Raw genomic sequence first — 25,910 nt, 5'->3', positions numbered from 1 at the left:
TCCAGGTTTTCTAAGTAAAATGTAGAGTTGGTCGGGTTTGGTGCCAAATTCTGCTATTTTTATCATGGTTTTTGGTGTTATTTAAATAAAGAAAAAATTACTGTTTTTATATAACAAAAAAATGCATTATTTTTATCTGACACTGTCTAAGGCGATTTAGTAACTGAATTGGTCAGATTTGTATAAATATTATATACTTGCAACACTTGATGTGGCTTGACTTTGAAAGATGACATCATTAGACTTGTTACAATCTTGTAACATTTGCTAGTTAGCACAATACATAAAAAAATCAAGTGGTACTCCCCTGTAAAACATGTTTTTTTTTAAATCAACTGGTGCCAAAAAGTTACAGATTTGTAAATTACTTCTATTAAAAAAATATTGATCCTTCCAGTACTTATCAGCTGTTGTATGCTGCACAGGAAGTTTTTATTTTTTTATTTCCTTTCTGTCTGACCACAGTGCTCTCTGCTGATACCTCTGTCCATTTTAGGAACTGACCGGAGCATGATAGGTTTGCTATGGGGATTTTCTTCTACCCCGGACAGTTCTTAATATAGACAGAGGTGTCAGCAGAGAGCACTGGGGTTAGACAGAAAGGAAATTCAAAAAGAAAATAACTTCCTATGGAGCATACAACAGCTGATAAGTGCAGGAAGGATTAAGATTTTTAATTAGAGGTAATTTACAAATCTGTTTAACTTTCTGGCACCAGTTGATAAAAAAAAAATTCCAGGGGAGTACCCCTTTAAGGTGGTATTCCAGCCTTTTCTTTAAAAAAAATGCTGTTTGGACAGGAGGAGAAGAAGAAAATTCTTATCTTGCCCCGATTCCCTGCAACTCCTGTTAGCTTTTATCTGGTCTCCCATCTACAGCCTGCTATTCTGCTTCTGAGATGAGTGCTTGGAGCAGGACCTGCTGGCTAGGTCAGTCACTGGCTGAATGGGTGCCCCATTGCAGACAAATTAATGGCTGAGAGGGCAGGCCCTGCTTAAAGGGCAAGCATGAAATACCTCTTTACAATCCAGTAGGAAAACAGTGTGTGCCTGAACTTCAATAAAGGCTCTAGGGGAGAGGCTTTCAGTTTTACACTAGTTGCTTGATTGAACTCCTATCAGCACTTACCCTTTATGGGACACCAAAGTTTGAGAGAGGTTTTACTTTTTCACATAATATATTCTTCTAAAAGATTATCTAAAATAAATGAGTTGAATTCCCCAAACACCCTTGTCTACACATCATATTTGATATGTAGAACCACATAAACTGTGATAAAACCTGTTTACAGCCATTGGTGTCCTCAATGTGTGATGTATATTAGAAGTGTGTCACGCCTTGCTCGAGTGGCTAGTTTGTGACTTTGCAGCTGATTTAGTGCTGCTTTCCTTGAAAATGTCCCTGTTGAGATAACATCGTCTTGCCTGCATGTAGCTCTATGTTGTTTTTTCTCGTATATATGGTGTTTTTAGTTAATTTTATGTAACTGAAAGCCTCTCATTACCAAGTAGGCAACTATTACTTCATGTAAATTTGCACAGCTACATTCTGATAAGTCTCAGATGAGAGAGCAATTACCGGTACCTGAATGGTGGTAGTGTTTCCAGCGAGTGCTCCAGAAGGGAAATAAATACTTAAAAAGTATTTAGATTGTTAGATTTTATTTAGTTTTTTTATTCTTAAGCTAATTTTCCACTTGTTTTTTTTTTCCTGTCAGTTTTTGGAAAACTGCCACTGCAGTTTTTGAGCTAAAGCAAGAAATGTATTCAAAAGGAATAGGACATATAAAGGAAGAACTTACACTTCTCCTCCCTTATGGATCCACTTCTGACTTTGGCTCAAAAACTGCAGTGGCAGCTTTCCAAAAACTGACAGGAAAAAAAGGGGGAAACTTAACCTTACTGACCTGTCTATGAATATAACTTGATATATGAATATAACTGATGAGCTGATTAAAGGGGCTGTCATGTTCTGGCAAATACAACTTTTATTGTTTTGTTTTTTACCAGTAACATTTCTGTACGTGTGTTTTAATGTCTTAATCCCATTAACTTGCATGAGACTGAACTGCAGAGAGCAGTAGTACCTAGGCACAGTCACAAGGCAACAGTGGTCACTTAAATCAGCTGATCAATGTGTGTGTTTGGGGTATTGTTGGGGTATTGATGGCCAATGCCAATTATAGGCCATTAATATTAAAATTCCAGAAAACCTCTAAACAATTATAGCAAATAAAGTTTTAGGGTGCGTTCCCACATGGCGTATACACAGCATATTTTATGCTGCGCAAAATTTACGGCAGCAGCGGGAAATACGCTGCGTATTCCTTGCTCACTATACACACAGGGTTTTCTGGCGGCAGCCCTATGCGTTTAGTGAGTTTTAGAGGCGGAGCCGTGTGACGGTGTGACTGTGATGCACGGCTCTGCCTCCAAAACTCACTGCACACATAGGGCTGCCACCGGAAAGCCCAGTGTGTATAGTGAGCAAGGAATACGCAGCGTATTTCCCGCTGCTGCCGTAAATTTTTAGCAGCGTGAAATACGCTGCGTATACACAGTGTGGGAACGCACCTTTAAACAGAGTTTTACAAAAGTCAAAGGCTTACATTTATTATTTATTGCCTTTTAGGTTATAGTACTCTTTTAAATGTGGTATGCATGCACTCCCTTAAAGAAGCATATAGTAGAAAATGCAAAAATGATCAGTCCACTTGCTATGACCAATTAACAGACTTGTTAGAGGACCTGTTATTTCTCCAGATATTTTGTTGCACCTGCAACAAAAGCCCTATTAAAGGGAAACTAACGGCAGGTTCACCCACACTATAACCCTGTGTATTGGGTTTAGTGAATCGGATTACAACAGGTTATCACTTACCTGTGTCCGGTTCTGGAGATACCGATTGTATTAGCCTCTTTTGTTATTAGCCGGCTTTGCGAAATGGAAGCAATACTCTGCATACCCAGCATGCCTGGTCCCATCTCCATTAAACAAAGCCCACTTATAGCAATTGAGTCTAATACAACAGGTATCTCTGCAATGGGACTGTGGATCCCTGTCAATAATACCTCATTGGAATCTGGTTTACCCTCACTATAACTGTGTATTGAATTTAGTGCTGGTGAACCGTCTGTCAGTTTCCCTTTAAAGTTAAAAGGAGAACCTGTACATTTTATATGCAGTGTTTTACAACTTTATTGTACTTTTATATATACAGTTGGCAATCACTGTAAAATGTGTGAATTTATTTTTATTACTTCCTAAAATCTCCTGCTCATGGTCTTGATACAGTTGCTCGTTCAAGTGATGACAAAAGTAAATTACAGAAAGTGAACAAGTTATTTGCATGTTGTTTCAGGGATACCAGAGGCCAAGTCACTACATTGCCACCCAAGGTAAGAGAATCAGCTTTTCTTTACCGATATGTTCAATCTAATAAATATCAATAGTTGACAATCATTTCTGGTGCTGCTCATGTCTTGAATGAACCTTCAAAATTCCCCCCTTCCTTTTAACCCCTTGCCGCAAATGGACGTTCATTAACGTCCATTTTCGGCTCCTGACGCATGACGATCTCTCAGCAGGTGAGCGCACATCATACCCAGTGGGTCCCGGATGCTATAGGCAACCAGGACCCACGGCTGATGCCGGACATTGTCAGTCGGGCTGATGTTCGGCATTAACCCTGAAGACGCAGCGATCAAACTTGATCGCAGAGTCTAAAATTAAACATTGCTGGTTAGCTCAGTGGTGCTGTTCCGGACCACCACGGGGAAATCGCGGCATCCCGAACAGCTTGCAGGACACGAGGAGGATACCTACCTGCCTCTTCACTGTCCGATCGCCGAATGACTGCTCCGTGCCTGAGATCCAGGCAGGAGCCGTCGAGCGGCGACAACACTGATCAATCACCCCCTTTTTCCCATTAAAAACAAAAACCTGTAAATAAAAATTAACATATGTGATATCACCGGGTGTGTAAATGTCCACACTATAATTAAACTACACTGTCAACGGCGTACACGTAAAAAAAAATCCAAATTCCAAAATAGCATATTTTTGTTCACTTTTTATAAAAAAATTTTATGATATAAAAAGTGAACAAAAAGTCTAATCAAAACAAAAATGTTACCGATATTAACTTCAGATCACGGCGCAAAAAATGAGCCTTAATACCGCCCCTTATACGGAAAAATAATAAAGTTATAGTGGTCAGAATAGGAAATTTTTCAACTTACCGGTATAAATTTTGGTGCATGTAGTTTTTTTTTTTTTTTTTTGTAGTAAAATAAAATCAAACCTATATAAATTTGGTATCCTTGCGACCGTATGGACCTACAGAATAAATATAAGGTGCAATTTTTACCGAAAACTGCACTGCGTAGAGACTGATGCTGCTAAAATTTACCAAATTGCTTTATTTTAATTTTTTTATTTTTTTACACATTTTTTTTTCTGGTTTTGCCATAGATTTTGTGGTGAAATTATTAATGGTATTACAAAGTAAAATTGTTGACACAAAGATCAAGCCCTCATATGGATTTTTAGGTGGATAATTGAAAGTGTTATGATTTTTAGAAGGTGAGGAGGAAAAAACATAAGTGCAAAAATGAATAATTGCCAAAGAGGGAAGGGGTTAAAACAAAAACTTAGAATGGCATCCAGATTGCACTAACCAGGGTAAAACATTGGTATTTGTTGCCTTACATCCCTGGGTGCTATTTTTTTTTTATTTTTTTTTTACAATCCATAAATATACCAAAGTTGATTTGAATGATGATTTGGATGATGATTGTCCCAATAATGTCAGGGACTGATGTAAGGGATGCCTATCTCTATACAGAGCTGCAGAGTATGTTGGTGCTATAGAAAAATGGTTGCTAAATTCAGTATGTATTTTTAGAAATACTGATTTTCACTATCCTAAACCCAATTTACTTTGTCGTTTTCAGGTCCAGTTCATGAAACAGTGTATGATTTTTGGAGAATGATTTGGCAAGAACAGTCTGCCTGCATTGTAATGGTTACAAATCTAGTAGAAGTTGGCAGGGTAAGAATATTCACTTCTGACTTATTTTGGTCAATGTGTTTCTACTAACTTTGACTCAGTCTCACTTAAAGTATGTTCAGACACACCGGAATAGTTATTCGCCGAAAATCTGCAACAAAATACAGTCTGATGTTGCAAATGGGGTTTTACAAATCTCCATTCACATTTGGCGTGTTGTGGATTTCGCTGAAGGTTTGTGTCAGTTTTGCAAGATATTCCTCTGGGTCTGAACTTTACTTATGCATGGTACTCTTTGAATAAGAACTGTTGGTGATATGATAAAGCATTTCAAATATTTTAATCAAAGGTCTGGCTCTCTAGAATACCATTAAACTGTTTTTTCATGTGGTTACAGGTCAAATGTTACAAGTACTGGCCTGATGACACTGAAGTCTATGCAGATTTTAAAGTGACATGTGTAGAAATGGAACCACTTGCGGAGTATGTGATCCGAACATTCACTCTTGAAAGGGTAAATACTTGCAAATGTTTTCTTAAACTGTGTATCTATCTCACCTGACCAGATTCATTGTGACTATTTCAGCTTGTTGTAACAGTTGTCGAACAAATATATTTATACACACACACAGTCATGGCCGTAAATGTTGGCACCCCTGAAATTTTTCAAGAAAATTAAGTATTTCTCACAGAAAAGGATTGCAGTAACACATCTTTTGCTATACACATGTTTATTCCCTTTATGTGTATTGGAACTAAACCAAAAAAGGGTGGAAAAAAAACAAATTGGACATAATGTCACACTAAACTCCAAAAATGGCCTGGACAAAATTATTGGCACCCTTAACTTAATATTTGGTTGCACACCCTTTGGAAAAAAATTACTGAAATCAGTACCTTCCTATAACCATCAATAAGCTTCTTACACCTCTCAGCCGGAATATTGGACCACTCTTCCTTTGCAAACAACTCCAGGTCTCTATTATTGGAAGGACACCTTTTCCCAACAGCAATTTTAAGATCTCTCCACAGGTGTTCAATGGGATTTAGATCTGGAGTCATTGCTGGCTACTTCAGCACTCTCCAGCAGTTTGTTGCCATAAATTTCTGGGTGCTTTTTGATGAATGCTTGGGGTCATTGTCCTACTTACCCAAGATCTCGGACGCAAACCAAGCTTTCTGACACTGGGCTGTACAGTGCTGGTAATCCTCAGATTTCATGATGCCTTGCACACATTCAAGGCACCCAGTGCCAGAGGCAGCAGTACAACCCCAAAACATAATTGAACCTTCACCATATTTCACTGTGAGTACTGTGTTCTTTTCTTTGTAGGCCTCATTCCGTTTTTGGTAAACAGTAGAATGATGTGCTTTACCAAAAAGCTCTATCTTGGTCTCATCTGTTCACAAGACGTTTTCCCAGAAGGATTTTGGCTCACTCAAGTTCATTTTGGCAAAATGTAGTCTTGCTATTATATGTCTCTGTGTCAGCAGTGGGATCCTCCTGGCTCTCCTCCCATAGAGTTTAATTTCATTTAAATGTTGATGGATAGTTCGCGCTGACACTGATGCTCCCTAAGCCTGCAGGACAGCTTGAATATCTTTGGAACTTGTTTGGGGCTGCTTATCCACCATCTGGACTATCCTTCGATGACACCTTTCATCAATTTTTTTCTTCCGTCCACGCCTAGGGAGATTAGCTACAATGCTATTGGTTGCAAACTTCTTGATAATGTTGCAAACTGTGGACAAAGGCAAATCTAGATCTCTGGAGATGGGCTTGTAACCTTGAGATTGTTGATATTTTTCCACAATTTTGGTTCTCAAGTCCTTCCTAATGGGTGTGTATGGTATTACTCATATATGCATAATGACATCCTAAGTTATGCAGACATTTATTCGTGTCTTATGTATGAATACTGTGCTACACCCCTGGGTAACACCCACGGGTGCATATTGCTACTTTATCCACCACATGTTATTGTCTCCTATATAATCAAATCTGTGCATCTGTATTGATATTTGATGATTTAGGGGTATTTACCTGCAGCCAATCATACCTGTATACCATATCTAATATCTATATCCCCAACCTAGCCAAGGGTCAACTAGGAGGTTCCGGTGTAGGCCCAGGTCATTAGGACAGGGGACCTACAGTTTTGACAGGCAGGCATATCAGATAGGGATAAGATCAGGGTTAACCACCTGACTCTATCCTTGGCTGCAGATTGAGCGACTTTGTGTTCACTAATTGTCTTGAACCACTTTTATTATTATTATGTGAAAACTGAATAACATTTTTCACTGGAAAATGTTCTTGATATTTCAATACAGTTACAAGACTACTCTATAATTTCCTTTAAAGGCAGGCTATGGATACCTTTGAAAATCATTTTTATTTTGTACTTTCTACAGCACTTTTTTTACTCTGTTCTACACCCTCTCAAATTTTCTATTATCCAGAAAGTTCATTAGGTAGGCTATTTTTAGGCTTCTTAACTGCGTTTTTTTCCTTTTTTTTATTTATTTATTTTTTATTTATTTATTTTTGACCTGACCGTCTTAACAGGCAACAGGGCATTAGAGAGGCTATAACACAGAAAGCAATCTTAATAAGAATGACGTGTTTTTGTACCATAACAAGAATTTAAAAGATCTTTTTTAAAGGTGTCCATAACCTTTAAATTACATTAGAAGATACTGCCAGGTATTCAAAGGATACTGTGTATTGACCATATACACAAGACTGTATTATGACTCTCTGCTATAGACTTTTTGGAGTCTTTTCTGATCACAATGGGATGCGATCACATCCTTAGAAATCAATATATAGCATAATGGTATAGCTATTAAATTGGCAGGATTGTTGCAAACAGTTCTACAGCTATCCTAAATATTTGAACATTTTGACCCCTCCCCCAACCAAAATAACATTCATTAAACATTCATTGCTGCATATGATAAAATAGTAAGTCATACAGCAGTACAAACAGCATAGCAAATATCACCATTCCCTTTTTCATGATTTAAAGCCCAGTTTATGGATGCCAAAGTTGCCAGAGATACCATAAGTATACAAGGGAGAAGAACAACCAAATCATAATCACATAAATACTAAATAAGAGAAATGTTACTGAATAAAACCACTGTACAATAGTTAATATTCCCTCTGTACAGACCCATATAGGTGTAGTTACCAGCTCTACAGTTGTACATTGATATCAGCTTAATTAGATGAAAAAGATTTTGGTAAATTGTATTATTACAATGAGATGCAGTTTGTCTAAAATTTTTTGTGTTGTGATGAGTGTCATATTGTGGAATTGGATGTATGCAACCTTAGCTATTTTACTGTAATAAATCACTAGTGAAAAATATAACTGCTCTTGTAGCTTCCTGATCTGTCTGCCAGGTGTAGTGACTTCTGGATTTTTACCTTTTTGCTGATAAATTATTTGTTTACTGCTTTGTGGACATTTGTTGCTTGTAGTGCAGCGAAGCAAAGCAGCAAAGGTAGATTCTTTATCTTGCAGATAGTGGTTTGGTGGAAATTGATAACTTGATAGCACTATAAAATATCCTGGAATAAAGCAATCATTTGCCATCAACCCGCTTCCTGATGCTATAACTCAGGACTCGGTGAAATGCTGGTGCGCTCTGAGTGAAATAAATGCAGTAATACATGTACTAACTGCACCATCTTCTTGAAAGTATATATCTTTTACTATCTTTGGTGTGGAAATATGTAGTTGACCTTTTCTGCTGTATATGTCAACCCTGACAACATATAAATGAAAGCAATATATAAATGTTTATTTCCAGAGAGGATATAATGAAATCAGGGAAGTAAAACAGTTCCATTTTACTGGTTGGCCTGACCATGGAGTACCGTACCATGCCACTGGGCTATTGTCCTTTATTAGAAGAGTCAAACTGTCCAACCCTCCAAGTGCTGGTCCCATTGTGGTTCATTGCAGGTTAGTATTTGAAAAAATCATGGATATGCATGGATTTTTACATTTCAATGTTTCATGTGAAAAACAAAGCATAGCACCAGAATACATGCAAGTAAATTTGCATTTAATTTGTAGCTTTCAGTACAATTGCCGAAAATTCTTGTTTCAATTTCCAGTTATAATTTCTTGCACATTCTGCATATCAAGAGTAGTAGGCATAGAATTTTACTGATACTGAGTCATTTGGGTGTTTTTTTTTTAATTATTAATTTTTTTGTAAGACAGAAAAACATGATTGGAAGTAGCAAAAAAAAAGTGCAAAGTTAATTGAAGCAGGAGGGTTAACTCACACTACATGAAAACAAGCAAGAACTTTTCTTGTAACATTTCCATTCACTGTGACTTTGCAAACTTTAAGACAAGGATGTTTACTAGCAGGACATCTTTATGTTAATGTATTTTGCTGGGCTCATTTGCTGCCTTTGCTGTAAAGTTGAAAGTTAAATCAGTCCCTTCCAACAATGTAGATCTTCTGCTATGCTTTTAGATGTGAAACGTTCACTGCTCCATGTTTACCTAAATACCAGTGTCATTTTGAGACATTGAGTTGGCTGCTTTAAATAACTCAGAGCAGTGTGGTTACTTACATTTTCCTGAAAGAACGGGATAGAGAATGCACTTCTAATAAATCAGACTGTCGAATGTGCTTCTCCTCTTGTTTTATTCAGACGGCTGTGAAGTGTAAACAAATAGCTGTGCTGAAAACCTCTAGGTATTGATCTTCCATGATTGAATGCTGAGGCAGGCTAGAGAGCCAGAACGTGGACCTGTGCTAGACCTACTAATGAGAACAGGGGATGCATTTGGTTACTTGGGATGTAACCCATTCTCTACCATATAGTCCACCTATTACCTCAATCGATTATCTTGCTATGCTAGACTTTGTCTAAATTTTCTGTATCTCAGTTGAGAAAAATAGGCGCCCCTTCAGTATTTGGTCCACAGCTCCAAAGTCTGCTCATTGCCTATTGGTAAACATTTCTAGTTGTTTATATTTTTTATATAAAGGTTCAATGAGCCGCATAAGTATATCTATTGTTAAAAAGTTAAGATTCAATGCTTTCAACCACAGTGTTCCCTGTGGAGAAGAACATCTGTGGAATTATCTTTAACCTTGCCAACGGGTTACTTAAGATGACTGTTTTAATAAAAATGGTAGTCTTACCTACTCAATGTGGCCTCAGTTTTAGATATAAGATTCAGAGACAATGGCTGGGAATGGAAATTCAAAGCAAGTTTATATATTGAAAATCTCTTGCAAAGTTCTCATCGTTGGACATTAGCTTTTTCCTGCTGTGTATTTATAACCTTTAGAACATTCTTTCCACTTCAACAGTTTATAGTTACCCAGGATTCTTTAATTCCATCTGACCTATGTCCCACCAGTAAATGGTGTTTTTTTTTTTGCCTGTTGATTTTATTTTATTTCTTACTCCCTAACAACTTACATAGGAAAGTCATTTTCTTCTTAGGTTATGTTAAAAAAAAAAAATAATTTATACATAGTATTAGCATATACTGTTCATCAGTGGTATCTTGGTATGTGTGATTAACAAACCATTCTTTCCATTTTCCATAGCGCTGGCGCTGGCCGCACTGGCTGTTACATAGTTATTGATATCATGCTGGACATGGCAGAGCGTGAAGGAGTTGTAGACATTTATAATTGTGTCAAAGCTTTACGTTCTCGAAGAATCAACATGGTCCAAACAGAGGTAATTAACTTTCCAATAAATTTTTTTTTTTTAGCTGTCTGGAAGTACAGTACATGAAGTACCTTACTATTTTAATACATTTTTGTCAATGCAAATGCTAATTTTAATGGTTTAGAAATCAGGTAATATGGCTACAGTTTTATACTTCATGATTTTAAATGTCAGTTACAGTGGGGCAAAAAAGTATTTAGTCAGTCACCAATTGTGCAAATTCTCCCACTTAAAAAGATGAGAGGCCTGTCATTTTCATAATAGGTATACCTCCACTATGAGAGACATAATGAGAAAAAAAATCCATAAAATTGTCTGTTTTTTTTTTTTTTTTTAAGAATTTATTTGCAAATTATGGTGGAAAATTAGTATTTGGTCAATAACAAAAGTTCATCTCAACACGTTTCATATTCAATGTCCTTGCTGATGGAAGGAGGTTTTCACTTAAAATCTCACGATACATGGCCCCATTCATTCTTTCTTTCCTTTACACGGATCAGTCATCCTGGTCCCTTAGAAAAACAGCCCCAAAGCATAATGTTTCCACCCCCATGCTTCACAGTAGGTATGGTGTTCTTTGGATGCAACTCTGCATTCTTTTTCCTCCAAACACGACGAGTTGAGTTTTTTTTTTTTTTCTTTTTATCAAAATGTTGTACTTTGGTTTCATGTGACCATATGACATTCTCCCAATACTCTTCTGGATCATCCAATTGCTCTCTAGCAAACTTCAGACAGTACTGGCTTAAGCAGGGGGACACATCTGGCACTGCATGATTTAAGTCCCTGGTGGCGTAGTGTTTTACTGATGGTAGCCTTTGTTACTTTGGTCCCAGCTCTCTGCAGTTCATTCACTAGGTCACCCTGTGTGGTTCTGGGATTTTTGCTCACTGTTCTGGTTATCATTTTGACACCACGGGGTGAGATCGTGACTTGCGTGGAGCCCCAGATCGAGGGAGATTAACAGTGGTCTTGTATGTCTTCCATTTTCTAATAATTGCTCCCACAGTTGATTTCTTCACACCAAGCTGCATGTCTATTGCAGATTCAGTCTTCCCTGCCTTGAGCAGGTCTAAAATATTGTTTCTGGTGTCCTTCAACAGCTCTTTGGTCTTTGCCATAGTGGAGTTTGGAGTGTGACTGTTTGAGGTTGTGGACAGGTGTCTTTTATCCTGATAACAAGTTCAAACAGGTGCCATTAATACAGGTAAATGAGTGGAGGACAGAGGAGACTCTTAAAGAAGTTACAGGTCTGTGAGAGCCAGAAATCTTGTTTGTATGTGACCAAATACTTATTTTCCACCATAATTAGCAAATACATTCTTTAAAAATCAGACCATGTTATTTTATGGATTTTTTCTTCTCATTATGTCTCTCATAGTTGAGGTATACCTATAATGAAAATTACAGGCCTCTCATCTTTTTTTAGGTGGGAAATCTTGCACAATTGGTGGCTGATTAAATACTTTTTTGCCACACTGTATAGAAGATGACAGTTTAAGTATTTACTAATTGTTTAAGGGGTCAGTCTCACCCATTGCATGCTGTAAATTTCTAATTGGTAGGGTCATGAGAACACTGACACAAAAAAAGTCTAGCGACATTGAGAAAGTGCTCCATAGTATAAACCAGCAAGGAAATGGGAATTGCATATTATTGTTTTGGCACTTACCCCATTATGTTGTACAGCTAATACACAACAGTAAGAGAAGAGTATTAGAAAAAGCATAAATCTTCTGCAGCCCTTTTGCCCAAGTACAATAGAAAGATTGTGGACAAGCTTTAGGATGAGAATCAGGCTTTCCAGGCGCTGAATGGACCAACACAAGAGTAGGTAACAAAAGTAGTTTAATAGACCATCATGCAACACGTTTCACAGCACAAACATGTTGCTTGATGGTCTATTTAACTATTTTTGTTACCTACTCCTGTGTTGGCCTGTTCAGTGCCTGGAAATCCTGCTTTCTCCTCTTCGAAGCTTGTCCACAAACTAAAATAAAAAAAAGGAAAAATCTCCTAAAAATGCTAAATATAAAAAGTATTGGAAACCAAGATCAATAAAAGATGGTTGTAATTTTTCTATTCTCTAAAAAAAAAAAAAAAAAATATATATATATATATATATATATATATATATATATATAATATATAATCTCCATAAATTAAGACTAAATGTATGCAATAAATATACATTTATTATTGAAAATAACCTATTGTAAACTAGATGGTGCAGTCACGGGGCCCTTGTGACTTGCCCCCAGTATATACAAATATATTATAAAATAAAGCAATGCATTAAATAAAAATAAAAGATCTATTAATGCTGCTTGACCTCTTAAGAACGCAGGGCATACCTGTATGCCCTGCTCCTGCGATATAACAGGTTGGTCCCAGCAGCTAATGGGAACCATGGCTAATACCGGACACCACTGATCACAGTTGATCCCAGCATTTAAAATGTAAAATAAAAATACATCCCGGCAGCTCAGTCGGACTCATCAGGACCACCGCGGTGTTCCGATCAGCTGAGGACACGAGAAGGGTCCCTACCTTCCTCCTCGGCGTCCAATCAGCAATTGATTTCCCCCAAGCCTGAGATCCAGGCTTGAGCAATCGACCGCCGAAAACACTGATCAATGCAATGCTATGGCATAGCAGTGATCAGTGTAGGAAATCAATGTACTGCATGTTATAGTCCCCTATGGGGGCTATAACATTGCAAAAAAAAGTGGGGAAAAAAAGTTTATAAATATTATTTAACCCCTTCCCTAATAAGTTTGAATCACTCCCCTTTTCCCTTAAAAAAAACTGTGTAAAAAAAAAAATATATACATATATGTGGTATTGCCGCATGCTTAAATGTCTGATCTATAAAAATATATTGTTAATTAAACTGCACTGTCAATGGTGTACACGTAAAAAAAAAAAATTCAAAACTCCAAAATAGAGTATTTTAGGTCACTTTTTATACCATTAAAAATGAATAAAATGCAATCAAAAAGTTCGATCAAAACTAAAATGGTACTGATAAAAACTTCAGATCACGGCACAAGAAAAAATGAGCCCTCATATATCCCTGTATGCAGAAAAAATAAAATTGTTATAGGGGTCAGAAGAGGACATTTTTAAACGTTGAAATTTTGGTGCATGTAGTTATGATTTTTTTCCACAAGTAAGACAAAATCATACCTATATAAGTAAAAATAAGTAGGGTGTAATTTTAATCGTTTGGACCTACAGAATAAAGAGAAGGTGTCATTTTTGCCAAAAATGTATTATTTTTTTGTTTCAACGTAGATTTTTGGGTAAAATGACTGATGTAATTTCAAAGTAGAATTGGTGGCACAAAAAAAGCCATGATATGAGTCTATAGGTGCAAAATTGAAAGGGTTATGATTTTTAAAAGGGGAGGAGGAAAAACCCTTAAGGGGTTAAAATAAGTAAGGTCTAGTTTGTGCACTACGGGCTTATATGCAATATAATCCGGTGGCTAGTGGAGGAGCCTGCCATTGACAATTATGGGCATACATTTATGTTATCTTGATTTGGCATTAAAGGGAAACACGGGTGGCAACAAGTGGAAAACAAAGGTTTTCAAATCAACTGTTGCCAGAAAGTTAAACAGATTTGTAAATTACCTATACTTCTAGAATATGAAGCCTTCCAGTACTTATCAGCTGCTGTATACTACAGAGAAATTTGTGAAGTTATTTCCAGTCTGACGACAATGCTCTCTGCTGACATCTCTGTTCTGTGTCAGGAATTGTCCAGATTAGGGTGGGTTCATACCACGTTTTTCAAGTACAGTTCCCGTATAAGTTTTCATTATAGAAAATATATGGAATCGTATTGAAAACCGTATACATAGACAAACAATTGAAAACCGTATGCATCCGGTTGCGTACGGTTTGCTTACAATAAGTTTTTTTCCCATACTCAAAACCGTGGTTGACCACAGTTTTGTCTCCGGGTTAAAAACCGTATTGCAACCGCATACCTTTTTAAACATGGATGTCAATGGGAAACGCACATGTATACGGTTCCATACTGGAAACCGTATATGGTTTTTACTTTGCACATGCGCTTTTGCATCCTAAAGATAAAAAATAAAAATTAAATTATTTTAATAAAATTTTCAAAAACGTATGTTTTATTTTTTATTTTTTTAAATAAAAACGGGCTGAACTGTATGCACTTTTAAAAACAGTATACGGTTTTAAAACGCATACGGTTTAATTTATCCCATACGGTTCCATACGTTTTTTTGCCATATGGTTTTCTTTAGAAAAACTGATTGAAAACAGTATGGCAAAAACGTGGTGTGAACCCAGCTTAAGCAAATCCCCATAAAAACCTCTCCTGCTCTGGACAGGTCCTGACACGGACAGAGGTGTCATCAGAGAGCACTGTTGTCAGACTGGAAAGAACATCACAAATTTCTCTGCAGTATATCTGTAGTATGCAGCACCTGATAAGTACTGGAAGGATTAAGATTTTTAAATAGAAGTCATTTACAAATCTTTTTAACTTTCTGGTACCAGTTGATTTGAAAAAAAAATAAAAAATAATAATTTCCACCGGAGTACCCCTTCAACTATACCACTAACAGCACTACCAAGTGGATATATGGTTTATACGGCTACTACTGGTGATTTAACTAACGGAGATTAACTTTTCAACTAGAAGTCCCAGCATGCCCTATAGGGAGATGTATAACAAACTACGAGGAGGATAGGAATTCCGGCGCTGACCAATGAGGAGACAATGGAGCCAGGTATGTAGCGAACAGATTTAATCCAATGCGACGCGTTTCACAGCGCTTGCGCGGTTTCATCTGGCCTGATGAAACCGTGCAAGCGCGGTGAAACGCTTCGCATTGGATTAAATCTGTTCGCTACATACCTGGCTCCATTGTCTCCTCCTTGGTCAGTGCCGGAATTCCTATCCTCCTCGAAGTTTGTTATACATCTCCTTACTGTTTTTAGGAAGGCTGCAGACCAGGATCATCTTATCAAACGCAAATCCTGGTTGTGTGGGAATGCACACAACCTGGCAGGGTGAGCCTTTACTTTTTCCCTCCCCTCCCACACACCTGTGATCCCGTTGATTCTCCATAAGCATTTTTAGGAGATTTTTTCCTATCATTTAATTATATACATGTATATGTGTGTGTGTATATATATATATATATATGTATATATGTATGTATATGTGTGTGTGTATATATATATGTATATATGTATGTATATATATATATATATATATATATATATGTATGTATGTATGTATATATGTATATATATATATATATATATATATATATATATATATATATATATATATATATATGTATATATATATATATATAGCCTTGAGGACTGGAATACCATTTGTTCTCTACTTACTCTATATACTCCTGGGGTGTTAGAGCCCATTTTCAGTAACCTCGGCTATTTAGGAGAAGTGAGCTGCACCCAATCCATAGTTTAAAATAGAAGGGACTTAAAGTCACCCTTATTTTTTACCAATTTTAAGTACATTATTATAGGGTCAACCATCTTGCCCGAGCTATTTAACAGCATTTAGTGCAATGCTTTACAGGATGCCAGATGGACATAGACACGCTGGTCTAGGACAAACTGCATTTTCTAGAATGGGAGCATTTTCTAGGCAGGCTCTGTGACCTCCGCAGAGGTCACTCGACAGGGATAGTAGTTGTTTGTCTTATCTCATCTGTCACCTTTTCACTGTGATAAAGAGGACACTGCTGGAAAGTGATCTGTACAGAACAGGAATTGTCAGCGTATTTTAAAGCTTAGTGGTTAGAATGAAAGCAACAAAATTTCAGGATTGTTTTAAAATATATAGGTAGGGAGATTAGAAAAAAAAAATCAACAAAACTTCTTTAAACAGAATGGGGGAGATTTATCAAAACCTGTGCAAAGGAAAAGTTGCCCAGTTGCCCATAGCAACCACTCAGATCACTTCTTTCATTTTGCAGAGTCCTTCTTAAAAATGAAAGAAGCAAGCTGATTGGTTGCTATGGGCAATTGGGCAACTTTTCCTCTGGACAGGTTTTGATAAATCTCCCCCAATGTGAAAGAACACATTCCCTTTAATGCTACTTGCTTTATTTTGCTATTTATTCTTTGTATAAAGGAGCAGTATATTTTCATTCACGACGCCATCCTGGAGGCATGCTTATGCGGAGAGACTGCCATTCCAGTCTGTGAATTTAAAGCAGCATACTTTGACATGATCAGAATAGACTCCCAGACCAACTCGTCACATCTCAAAGATGAATTCCAGGTATTATCAGTATGTATTCTAGGCTTCTCTCTTTTGAATGTTTTACAATTATATCTATATCTTAAATCTATATGCTGTCTTTCGACTTTTTCAAATTAGGGAAACAGAAATGTATTTATACACTCTAAAGCGGTTATCCCATGAAAAATATGATTTTTATTTAAATAAAGGGTAAGAAAGAAATAGGTAAGAAATGTACTTACAAAGTGGGGTTCCAAGTGTATAGTAATGAACACGTCCACCTACTTACTTTAATGGTAAGAGGCACAGGCTCTGTCATTCCACACTTTTACTGCAGATCAATAGAAATAACTTTCTGCTTTTCTGGGCAGGTGTAGAACGTATCCAGTAACACAACAGTATAACTGAGAAGACTACATCTCAGTATGTCAGGATTGTAAAGTAATCTGTTCTGATAGAGACCCTCACACCCCCTTAACAACACAAATTAGCAGTAGCAAGGGGAATCATGAAAGCAAAAGATTTTCCAAAAAGGTTGTGTGTTTATTTTATTTTTTGTAATAATTAAAACACACATTACTTTTTAATGGCTATTAACCACTACCTTTCAGGACTTAAAAACTAATTCCTGGGATGACCCCTTTTAAATGAGAACCATCTCATACATTTTGAGAATGTAGCTATATTTAAAGTTTGTCTTGTGCTTTAAAGTGAAGCTCTACTTTTGTTGCTTAACCACTCAGTGCTACTTGTACAATAAATTTCATCCCCTAGACTTACATAAAATACCTTTTACTTTGCTCCTCTATCCTTCTTGCCAAGCAGGGTATCTTTTATTAATGCCAACTAATAGGACCATCAGAGGCAGTAAAAAAAAGGCATTTGTGTGTGTTTTTTATAAATACTTACATTTTTACCCCAAAATGGAGCTTCATTTTAAGTTTGTGAAAGCAAGATAACACATTTTTTGATGATAGTCGTAAAATGTGTTTACTGTGACGCATGTCCTAAATACTCATCCCCTGCATAAACATTACTAAAGACCATTTCTAAATTGAATTTAAGCACATATTGTGACTGATCAGAATAGCCAGTCAGCAGATTGTTATATTGAGAACCTTGTGATGCTGTTGTTAACATCAGCATGCCCACATATTCAGAAAGAACAGTTGTCTGCATGCAATTTATATCGTGTTTTTCTTTATGGTGTTTACTTCAAGGTTTTTGTCTACTTCCAGTTTACAGTTTATTATTCTTGTGAGAAATATTTTGTTGTTTCTTGTTTTTTATTGACTTTAAAAAAAGGTAGCTGTTTGATAGATCTTATTGACAAATTTACTGTGTACCTACATTTTTATCGATAATAGTTTTATCGTCTTGAGCTTTTTTGAAAAGGTATCTATTCTTCTTTTTAAATGAGCTGCAGATGTCCCATCACCATAGCTGAGAGATAAGTAGATCACACACACAAAAAAAAATGCTCCCCAAATTTGGTCGTAAGTGGCATGCCTTTCTCGCAATGCAGTTTGTAGACAATACATGGACTTTAATACATCTATTAATACCATCCTCTGCCTCCATAACATGCCAGAAGGTGAAAGAAAGTGGAATTTTCTAAGAATTAAAATGAACATAAGCTCAGATATATAATGCCAAAAGCATAAAGGAACTGTGTAGCTTGCTTGAGCTATTTATAAAAATGTTTAACCCCTTAACAACGCAGGATGTAAATGTATGTCCTGGTGAGGTGGTACTTAACACACCAGGATGTACATTTACGTCCTATACATAACCGCGAGCATCGCAACGATGCTCGGGTCATGCTCGGCAGGTCCTGGCTGCTGATAGCAGCCAGGGACCCGCCGGTAATGGCCGACATCCACGATCGCGCGGATGTCTGCCATTAACCCCTCAGATGCCGTGATCAATACAGTTCACGGCATCTGCACCGTTGTGGTCACTAAAATAGATGATCGCCCGCAGTGCTGCCGCAGCGATACGATCATCCAGAATGGCAGAGGGAGGACCACTCACCTTCCTCCGCTGCCTTCCACGGGTCTTCTGCTCTGGTCTAAGATCGAGCAGACCAGAGCAGAAGATGACCGATAACACTGATCAGTGCTATGCCCTATGCATAGCACTGAACAGTATTAGCAATCGAATGATTGCTATAAATAGTCCCCTATGGGGACTATTAAAGTGTAAAAGTAAAAATTGCAAAAAAAAAAAAAGATAAATTGATATACATATTAGGTATCGCCACGTGCATAAATATCCGAACTATTAAAATATAATGTTAATGATCCTGTACGGTGAACATAAAAAAAAGTCCAAAATTGCTGCTTTTTATACCATTTTATTCCCCCAAAAATTGATAAAAAATGTATTAAAAGTTTTATATAAGCAAATATGGTATCAATAAAAAGTACAGATCACGGCGCGAAAAATGAGCTCTCATATCGCCGCTTATACAGAAAAATTTAAAAGTTATAGGTCTTCAAAATAGGGGGATTTTAAACGTACTAATTTGGTTAAAAAATTTGTGATTTTTTTTTTTTTTTTTTTTAAGCGCAACACTAGTAGAAAAGTGTTATCATGGGTATCCATTTAATCGTATTGACCCAAAGAATAAAAAACACTTCAGTTGCGGTTTTCTTTTTAATTTCCCCACACAAATAGTATTTTTTGGTTGCGCCATACATTTTATGGTAAAGTGAGTGATGGCATTACAACGGACAACTGGTCGCGCAAAAAATAAGCCCTCATACTAGTCTGTGGATGAAAATATAAAAGTGATGATTTTTTGAAGGCGAGGAGGAAAAGACGAAAACGTAAAAATAAAATTGTCAAGAATCCTTAAGGCCCAAATGGGTTGAGTCCTTAAGGGGTTAATAGTGAAATGCAACACATTTTTCAAAGTTCTCAGACACTTTATTCTTCGGTCACAAGCATGCAAAGTACAGTTTGAATTCTCTCTATCGAAGACTGTAGGTACATCCTTTCTTGATATATTACTGAATTTATCTGTAGTCAGAGCAACGTGCACAATTTACAAATGAGCAATTCCTTTCAAACGCAATACTCTATGAACACAACATATGTTGCAAAAGATTCTCCAAGCTTTCGTGAGATTGTTTGTGAAAATGTTGCCTTTATTGTATTTTTAAAGAAGATTAGGAATTTAACATTCAAACTACAGTGGCCATAGAGCATTCTTAGCAAGCAGACATGTGTGAATCTTCACAGCATCCTATTTCCTTATTTGGTTGGTTATTACCAGCTTAAATCCGTTCTGCAGAGAGCAGATGTGTTTAAAGAAAACTGCTACGTGTCATCCAGAAGGTATTGTACAAAGTTGTTTTGTTTTGCAAACCTTTTTATTATCTGGGGAATTTCTCTTACACCTGCTTCCTTATGTTTTAGCAAATCTGACTGCCCTTAAATGATTATATGCAGTGTGTAAGTTTACTATGGAATGGGAATTAATGCATTAATCTAGACCTGTTATATTATCAACATGGTACAGAGTACATGCAGCACCCATAAACAGAACCTGCCGTCCCTCCTGACATATCTATTGTTGAATAATTGGAAAATAAATCTGGGGCATCTTCTATTAGAGTTCAGTAAAGTAACTGAGTTATGTGTAAATTGACAATTGGGTGTAACCAGTTGAGGGCTGTCCCTGCCCAGTCTGACACTGTCCAATTAGTTGCCTTTAAGAGGGGGAACAATAGCACCCACTTACTAGTTTATTCATATATTTCTACCTTTATATACTTGCCCATTATTGAACACCTCTTAATAAGAAGGTGGAGAACTCAAGGGATAAGCAAAGACTTCTTCCTCTCGTTTAGGTTAAGCGTGTCTTACTTGGATTACACCACCTATATTCTGCTTTATAAATTTATACTACTGGCAAGATAATACAATCAAAAGGTGCAGCTTAAAATGTCCTGAGGAAGCTTTTTCTGAAATAGGAGTGATCCACATTGTCTGATACTAATAAAATATAGAAAGATCTTCACTCTCCAAAATGTAACATACAACCAAAGCTAATGTAAAGCAACAATACCAAAGGCATAGAAGATTCTAGTATGACTAACAGTCTGTCTTTGATCAGCAACTGCAAGAAGAGCAATACTTGTCTGATGTTTGCTTAGGTAGTTGCTGCCCTTACACAATGCTTCTATGGCTTTGAGTTGCCCAATAAAAAGGGAGCAGGAGCCCTGACAGAAATCCTCAGGGCTGTTAACTACAAAATATGGCTAAGATGTTGAGTCCTTTATCCCTTCCCAACATTTCCAATATCTTAGCTCCCTGTGATCCAATAAGGTAAGGGGGAATTAGATTGTCATGGCAGCTTTTTTCTTTTTGCATACCTTATGTCTGCACAGGGTTCCTCTTCTGGTGCTAGACCCTGGTCTATTATGGCAAAGTTATTGGTGTCCAGGAATACATTGTTAGGTACACTCGGGTTTGACATATGCAGGACAAACGAAATCGCTCTCTCTGCCATCTATGCGCCTCGAATGAAGTATGTATATACCGTTATAAATGTTTATTTTTGTATTTTACCATACAAGTAGAGCTGAGGGCAGGAGGTGATGGGTGAGAAGTTCAATTGTGTGGTGACAGAACGCTATGGATCAACTGGAGAAATTTCGACAGAGCCTCCCAGCCTCCCCCCCCCCCCCAACTTTTGTCTGTTTTATATCTTGGGTGTGAGGGGATTTTGAAGACCAAGCAAATAGAATAGCTGTATTTCAATTTTGTGAACACTTTCAGTAAAGTGATATGTTTGTAAACTGTGGTTTGGACATGGATATAATGCCTATTTTTCTTTGTACTTGAAAGGGGTCTGTATACTGGGACATAAAGATTTGACTTTTAAGAGTTGGAGTGATTGAGGGATGTGGAGGGCAGATATACTTTTTTACATTATTTTATAGGAATGGTCAGAGGTACTTCCGCTTCTGGGTGACAAAACTTCAAAAAGGACGCAGTGATATTGAAGCATTTATAAATAGTGTTTTATTATTTATTTTTGTGTTTTTTTCCCCTTGTTGTCTTTTCTGTCCACTTGTTGAAGGTAACTGGGTTTTAGGATTCCAATTTGTGAGACACTTTCTGTTAATGTGTTTAATGTGTTGTGAAATTTCTATCATTTTAGTCATGAGATTGTTTTTGTTATTTAGTAAACCTTTTTTCTGGACTAGTTAAAGGGGTATTCCAGGCAAAAACTTTTTTTTTATATATCAACTGGCTCTGGAAAGTTAAACAGATTTGTAACTAACTTCTATTAAAAAATCGTAATCCTTCCAATAGTTATTAGCTTCTGAAGTTTTCTGTCTAACTGATCAATGATGATGTCACGTCCCGGGAGCTGTGAATGAGGGGAGAATATCCCTTGCATGATGGGAGAATATCCCCATAGGAGCTGGACAGCTCCCGGGACGTGAGTCATCAGAAAGCAGTTAGACAGAAAACAGCAACTCAACTTCAGAAGCTAATAACTATTGGAAGAATTAAGATTTTTTAATAGAAGTAATTTACAAATCTGTTTAACTTTCTGGAGCCAGTTGATAAATAAAAAAAAAAGTTTTTGCCTGGAATATCCCTTAACCCCTTCATGACCCAGCCCATTTTCACCTTCATGACCTGGGCATTTTTTGAAAATCTGACCACTGTCACTTTAAACATTAATAACTTTGGAATGCTTTTACTTATCATTCTGATTCCGAGATTGTTTTTTCGTGACATATTCTACTTTATGTTATCGGTAAAATTTCACTGATATTTGTATCCTTTCTCTGTAAAAAATCTAAAAATTTCATGAAAATTTTGAAAATTTTGCATTTTTCTAACTTTGAAAGTCTCTGCTTGAAAGGAAAATGGATATTCCAAATAAATTACATATTGATTCACATATACAATATGTCTACTTTGTGTTTGCATTAAAAAATTGACAAGTTTTTACTTTTGGAAGACACCAGAAGGCTTCAAAGTTCCGCAGCAATTTTCCAATTTTTCACAAAATTTTGAAACTCTCTTTTTTTCAGGGACCAGTTCAGGTTTGAAGTGGATTTGAAGGGTCTTCATATTAGAAATACCCCATAAATGACCCCATTATAAAAACTGCACCCCCGAAAGTATTCAAAATGACATTCAGTAAGCGTTTTAACCCTTTATGGGTTTCACAGGAATAGCAGCAAAGTGAAGGAGAAAATTCTAAATCTTAATTTTTTACACTCGCATTTTCTTGTAGACCCAATTTTTGAATTTTTACAAGGGGTAAAAGGAGAGAAATCACCCTAAAATTTGTAACCCAATTTCTCTCGAGTAAGGAAATACCTCATATGTGTATGTAAAGTGTTCGGCGGGTGCACTACAGGGCTCAGAAGGGAAGGAGCGACAATGGGATTTTGGAGAGTGAGTTTTTCTGAAAGGGTTTTTGGGGGGCATGTCCCATTTAGGAAGCCCCTATGGTGCCAGAACAGTGGACCCCCCCCACATGTGACCCCATTTTGGAAACTATACCCCTCATGGAATTTAATAAGGGGTGCAGTGAGCATTTACACCCCACTGGCGTTTGACAGATATTTGAAACAGTGGACTGTGCAAATCAAAAATTTAATTTTTCATTTTCACAGACCACTGTTCCAAAAATCTGTCATACACCAGTGGGGTGTAAATGCTCACTGCACCCCTTATTACATTCCGTGAGGGGTGTAGTTTCCAAAATGGGGTCACATGTGGATATTTATTGTTTTGCGTTTGTCAGAACTGCTGTAACAATCAGCCACCCCTGTGCAAATCGCCTCAAATGTACATGGTGCACTCTCCCTTCTGGGCCTTGTTGTGCGCCCCCAGAGCACTTTGCGCCCACATATGGGGTATCTCCGTACTCAGGAGAAATTGCGTTACAAATTTAGAGGGTCTTTTTTCCCTTTTACCTCTTGTGAAAATGAAAAGTATAGGGCAACACCAGCATGTCAGTGTAAAAAATTTATTTTTTTACACTAACATGCTGGTGTAGACCCCAACTTCACCTTTTCATAAGGGGTTAAAGAAGAAAAAGCCCCCCAAAATTTGTAAGGCAATTTCTCCCGAGTACGGCGATACCCCATATGTGTCCCAAAACTGTTGCTCTGAAATACGACAGGGCTCCAAAGTGAGAGAGCGCCATGCGCATTTGAGGCCTGAATTAGGGATTTGCATAGGGGTGGACATAGGGGTATTCTACGCCAGTGATTCCCAAACAGGGTGCCTCCAGCTGTTGCAAAACTCCCAGCATGCCTGGACAGTCAATGGCTGTCCGGCAATACTGGGAGTTATTATTTTGCAACAGCTGGAGGCTCCGTTTTGGAAACAGTAGCGTACCAGACGTTTTTCATTTTTTGGGGGGAGGGGGGCTGTGTAGGGGTATGTGTATATGTAGTGTTTTTTACTTTTTATTTTAGGTTAGTGTCAGTGTAGTGTAGTGTAGTGTTTTTAGGGTACAGTCGCATGGGCAGAGGTTCACAGCAAGTTTGCCGCTGGAAGTTTGAGCTGCAGCGCAAAATTTGCGCCATCTCAAACTTGCAGCACTCACTGTAAACCTCCGCCCATGTGAGTGTACCCTGTACATTCACATTGGGGGGAGGGGGCAAACATCCAGCTGTTGCAAACTCCGAGCATGCCCTTGAGCTGTCCGTGCATGCTGGGAGTTGTAGTTTTGCAACAGCTGGAGGAACACTGGTTTGGAAACACTAAGTTGAGTAATAAACTTTCAAGTGTTTTGCAACCAAACTTAGTGTTTCCAAACCAGTGTGCCTCCAGCTGTTGCAAAACTACAACTCCCAGCATGCATGGTCTGTCAGTGCATGCTGGGAGTTATAGTTTAGCAACAATTGCAACAGCTGGAGGCACTGAGGTAGGAAACGGACAATGTTTCCCAACTAGTGTGCCTCCAGTTGTTGCAAAACTACAACTCCCAGCATGCCCAGACTGCCAAGGCATGCTGGAAGTTGTAGTTCGGCAATATCTGAAGGATCAGATGTTGCCGAACTACAACTTCCAGCATGCTTGGGCAGTCTGGGCATGCTGGGAGTTGTAGTTTTGCAACATCTGGAGGTCCACAGTTTGGAGACCACTGTATAATGGTCTCCAATCTGTGGTCTTCCAGATGTTAGAGAACTACAACTCCCAGCATGCCTGGACAGACTGAGCATGCTGAGATTTGTAGTTTTGCAACATCTGGAAGAGCACAGATTGGAGACCATTATACAGTGGTCTCCAAACTGTGGACCTCCAGATGTTGCAAAACTACAACTCCCAGCATGCCCAGAAAGCCAAAGGCTGTCTGGGCATGCTGGGAGTTGCAGTTTTGAAACTCTCAGAGGCAGCAGTGAGATCGCTTTACGGCGATCTCACTGCTGCCAATGAAGATGCCGCCCTGCTGCTGCAAACTCACCTCCGGGACGCAGCGCAGCCAGGACCGCATGGAGGACGCCGGGACCGCCGGGACCGCCGGGACCGCTCGGGACACCGCTCGGACGGGTAAGTGACGCCGGGGGACGGGTCAGGGACACTTAGCAGAGCGGTGTGTGTCCCGATCCCCGTGATCGGGACTCACACACCGCGCTGCTAAGTGTTTTCATAGCGAAACGCTGCTATCAGCTAGTCACATTTGACCAGCTGATAGCAGCGATCGCTGGGGGGGGTGGGGGACGAAACCCCCCGTGGTCGCACGGTAAGATGGCTGGCTATCAGTGATAGCCACCATCTTTCCGGGCGCTGCGGGGTGCCGCGAGTAGCGGCAGTAATGTCCATGACGTACCTGTATGTCATGGGTCGGGAACGCCTTGCCACCCATGACGTACAGGTATGTCATAGGTCGGGAAGGGGTTAATTAACTTTTCAGCT

At 38.1% G+C, this 25,910-nt stretch overlaps 1 protein-coding gene across 14 annotated transcripts in view; it reads left to right on the top strand.

The window, feature by feature from the left end:
- PTPRK (protein tyrosine phosphatase receptor type K) overlaps nucleotides 1–25,910 on the top strand; it is a 400,600-nt gene that overhangs the window by 358,553 nt on the left and 16,137 nt on the right. For 7 of the 14 annotated variants that reach the window (XM_056566505.1, XM_056566518.1, XM_056566507.1 and 4 more), the window contains 6 exons: nucleotides 3,362–3,398; nucleotides 4,956–5,053; nucleotides 5,409–5,525; nucleotides 8,834–8,988; nucleotides 10,607–10,742; nucleotides 16,893–17,042. In XM_056566505.1, the coding sequence (XP_056422480.1) occupies nucleotides 3,362–3,398; nucleotides 4,956–5,053; nucleotides 5,409–5,525; nucleotides 8,834–8,988; nucleotides 10,607–10,742; nucleotides 16,893–17,042 (693 nt within the window). Of the gene's footprint in view, nucleotides 1–3,361; nucleotides 3,399–4,955; nucleotides 5,054–5,408; nucleotides 5,526–8,833; nucleotides 8,989–10,606; nucleotides 10,743–16,892; nucleotides 17,052–18,429; nucleotides 21,235–25,910 lie in introns of those variants that run through there. The other 7 variants (XM_056566508.1, XM_056566504.1, XM_056566511.1 and 4 more) reach the window with 2 other exon arrangements.

Source organism: Hyla sarda, chromosome 3 (genome assembly GCF_029499605.1).
Source record: "Hyla sarda isolate aHylSar1 chromosome 3, aHylSar1.hap1, whole genome shotgun sequence".
Lineage (NCBI taxonomy): Eukaryota > Metazoa > Chordata > Amphibia > Anura > Hylidae > Hyla > Hyla sarda.
The sequence above is the reverse complement of the archived record's forward strand: the minus strand, read 5'-3'. Positions and strand labels throughout refer to the sequence as shown.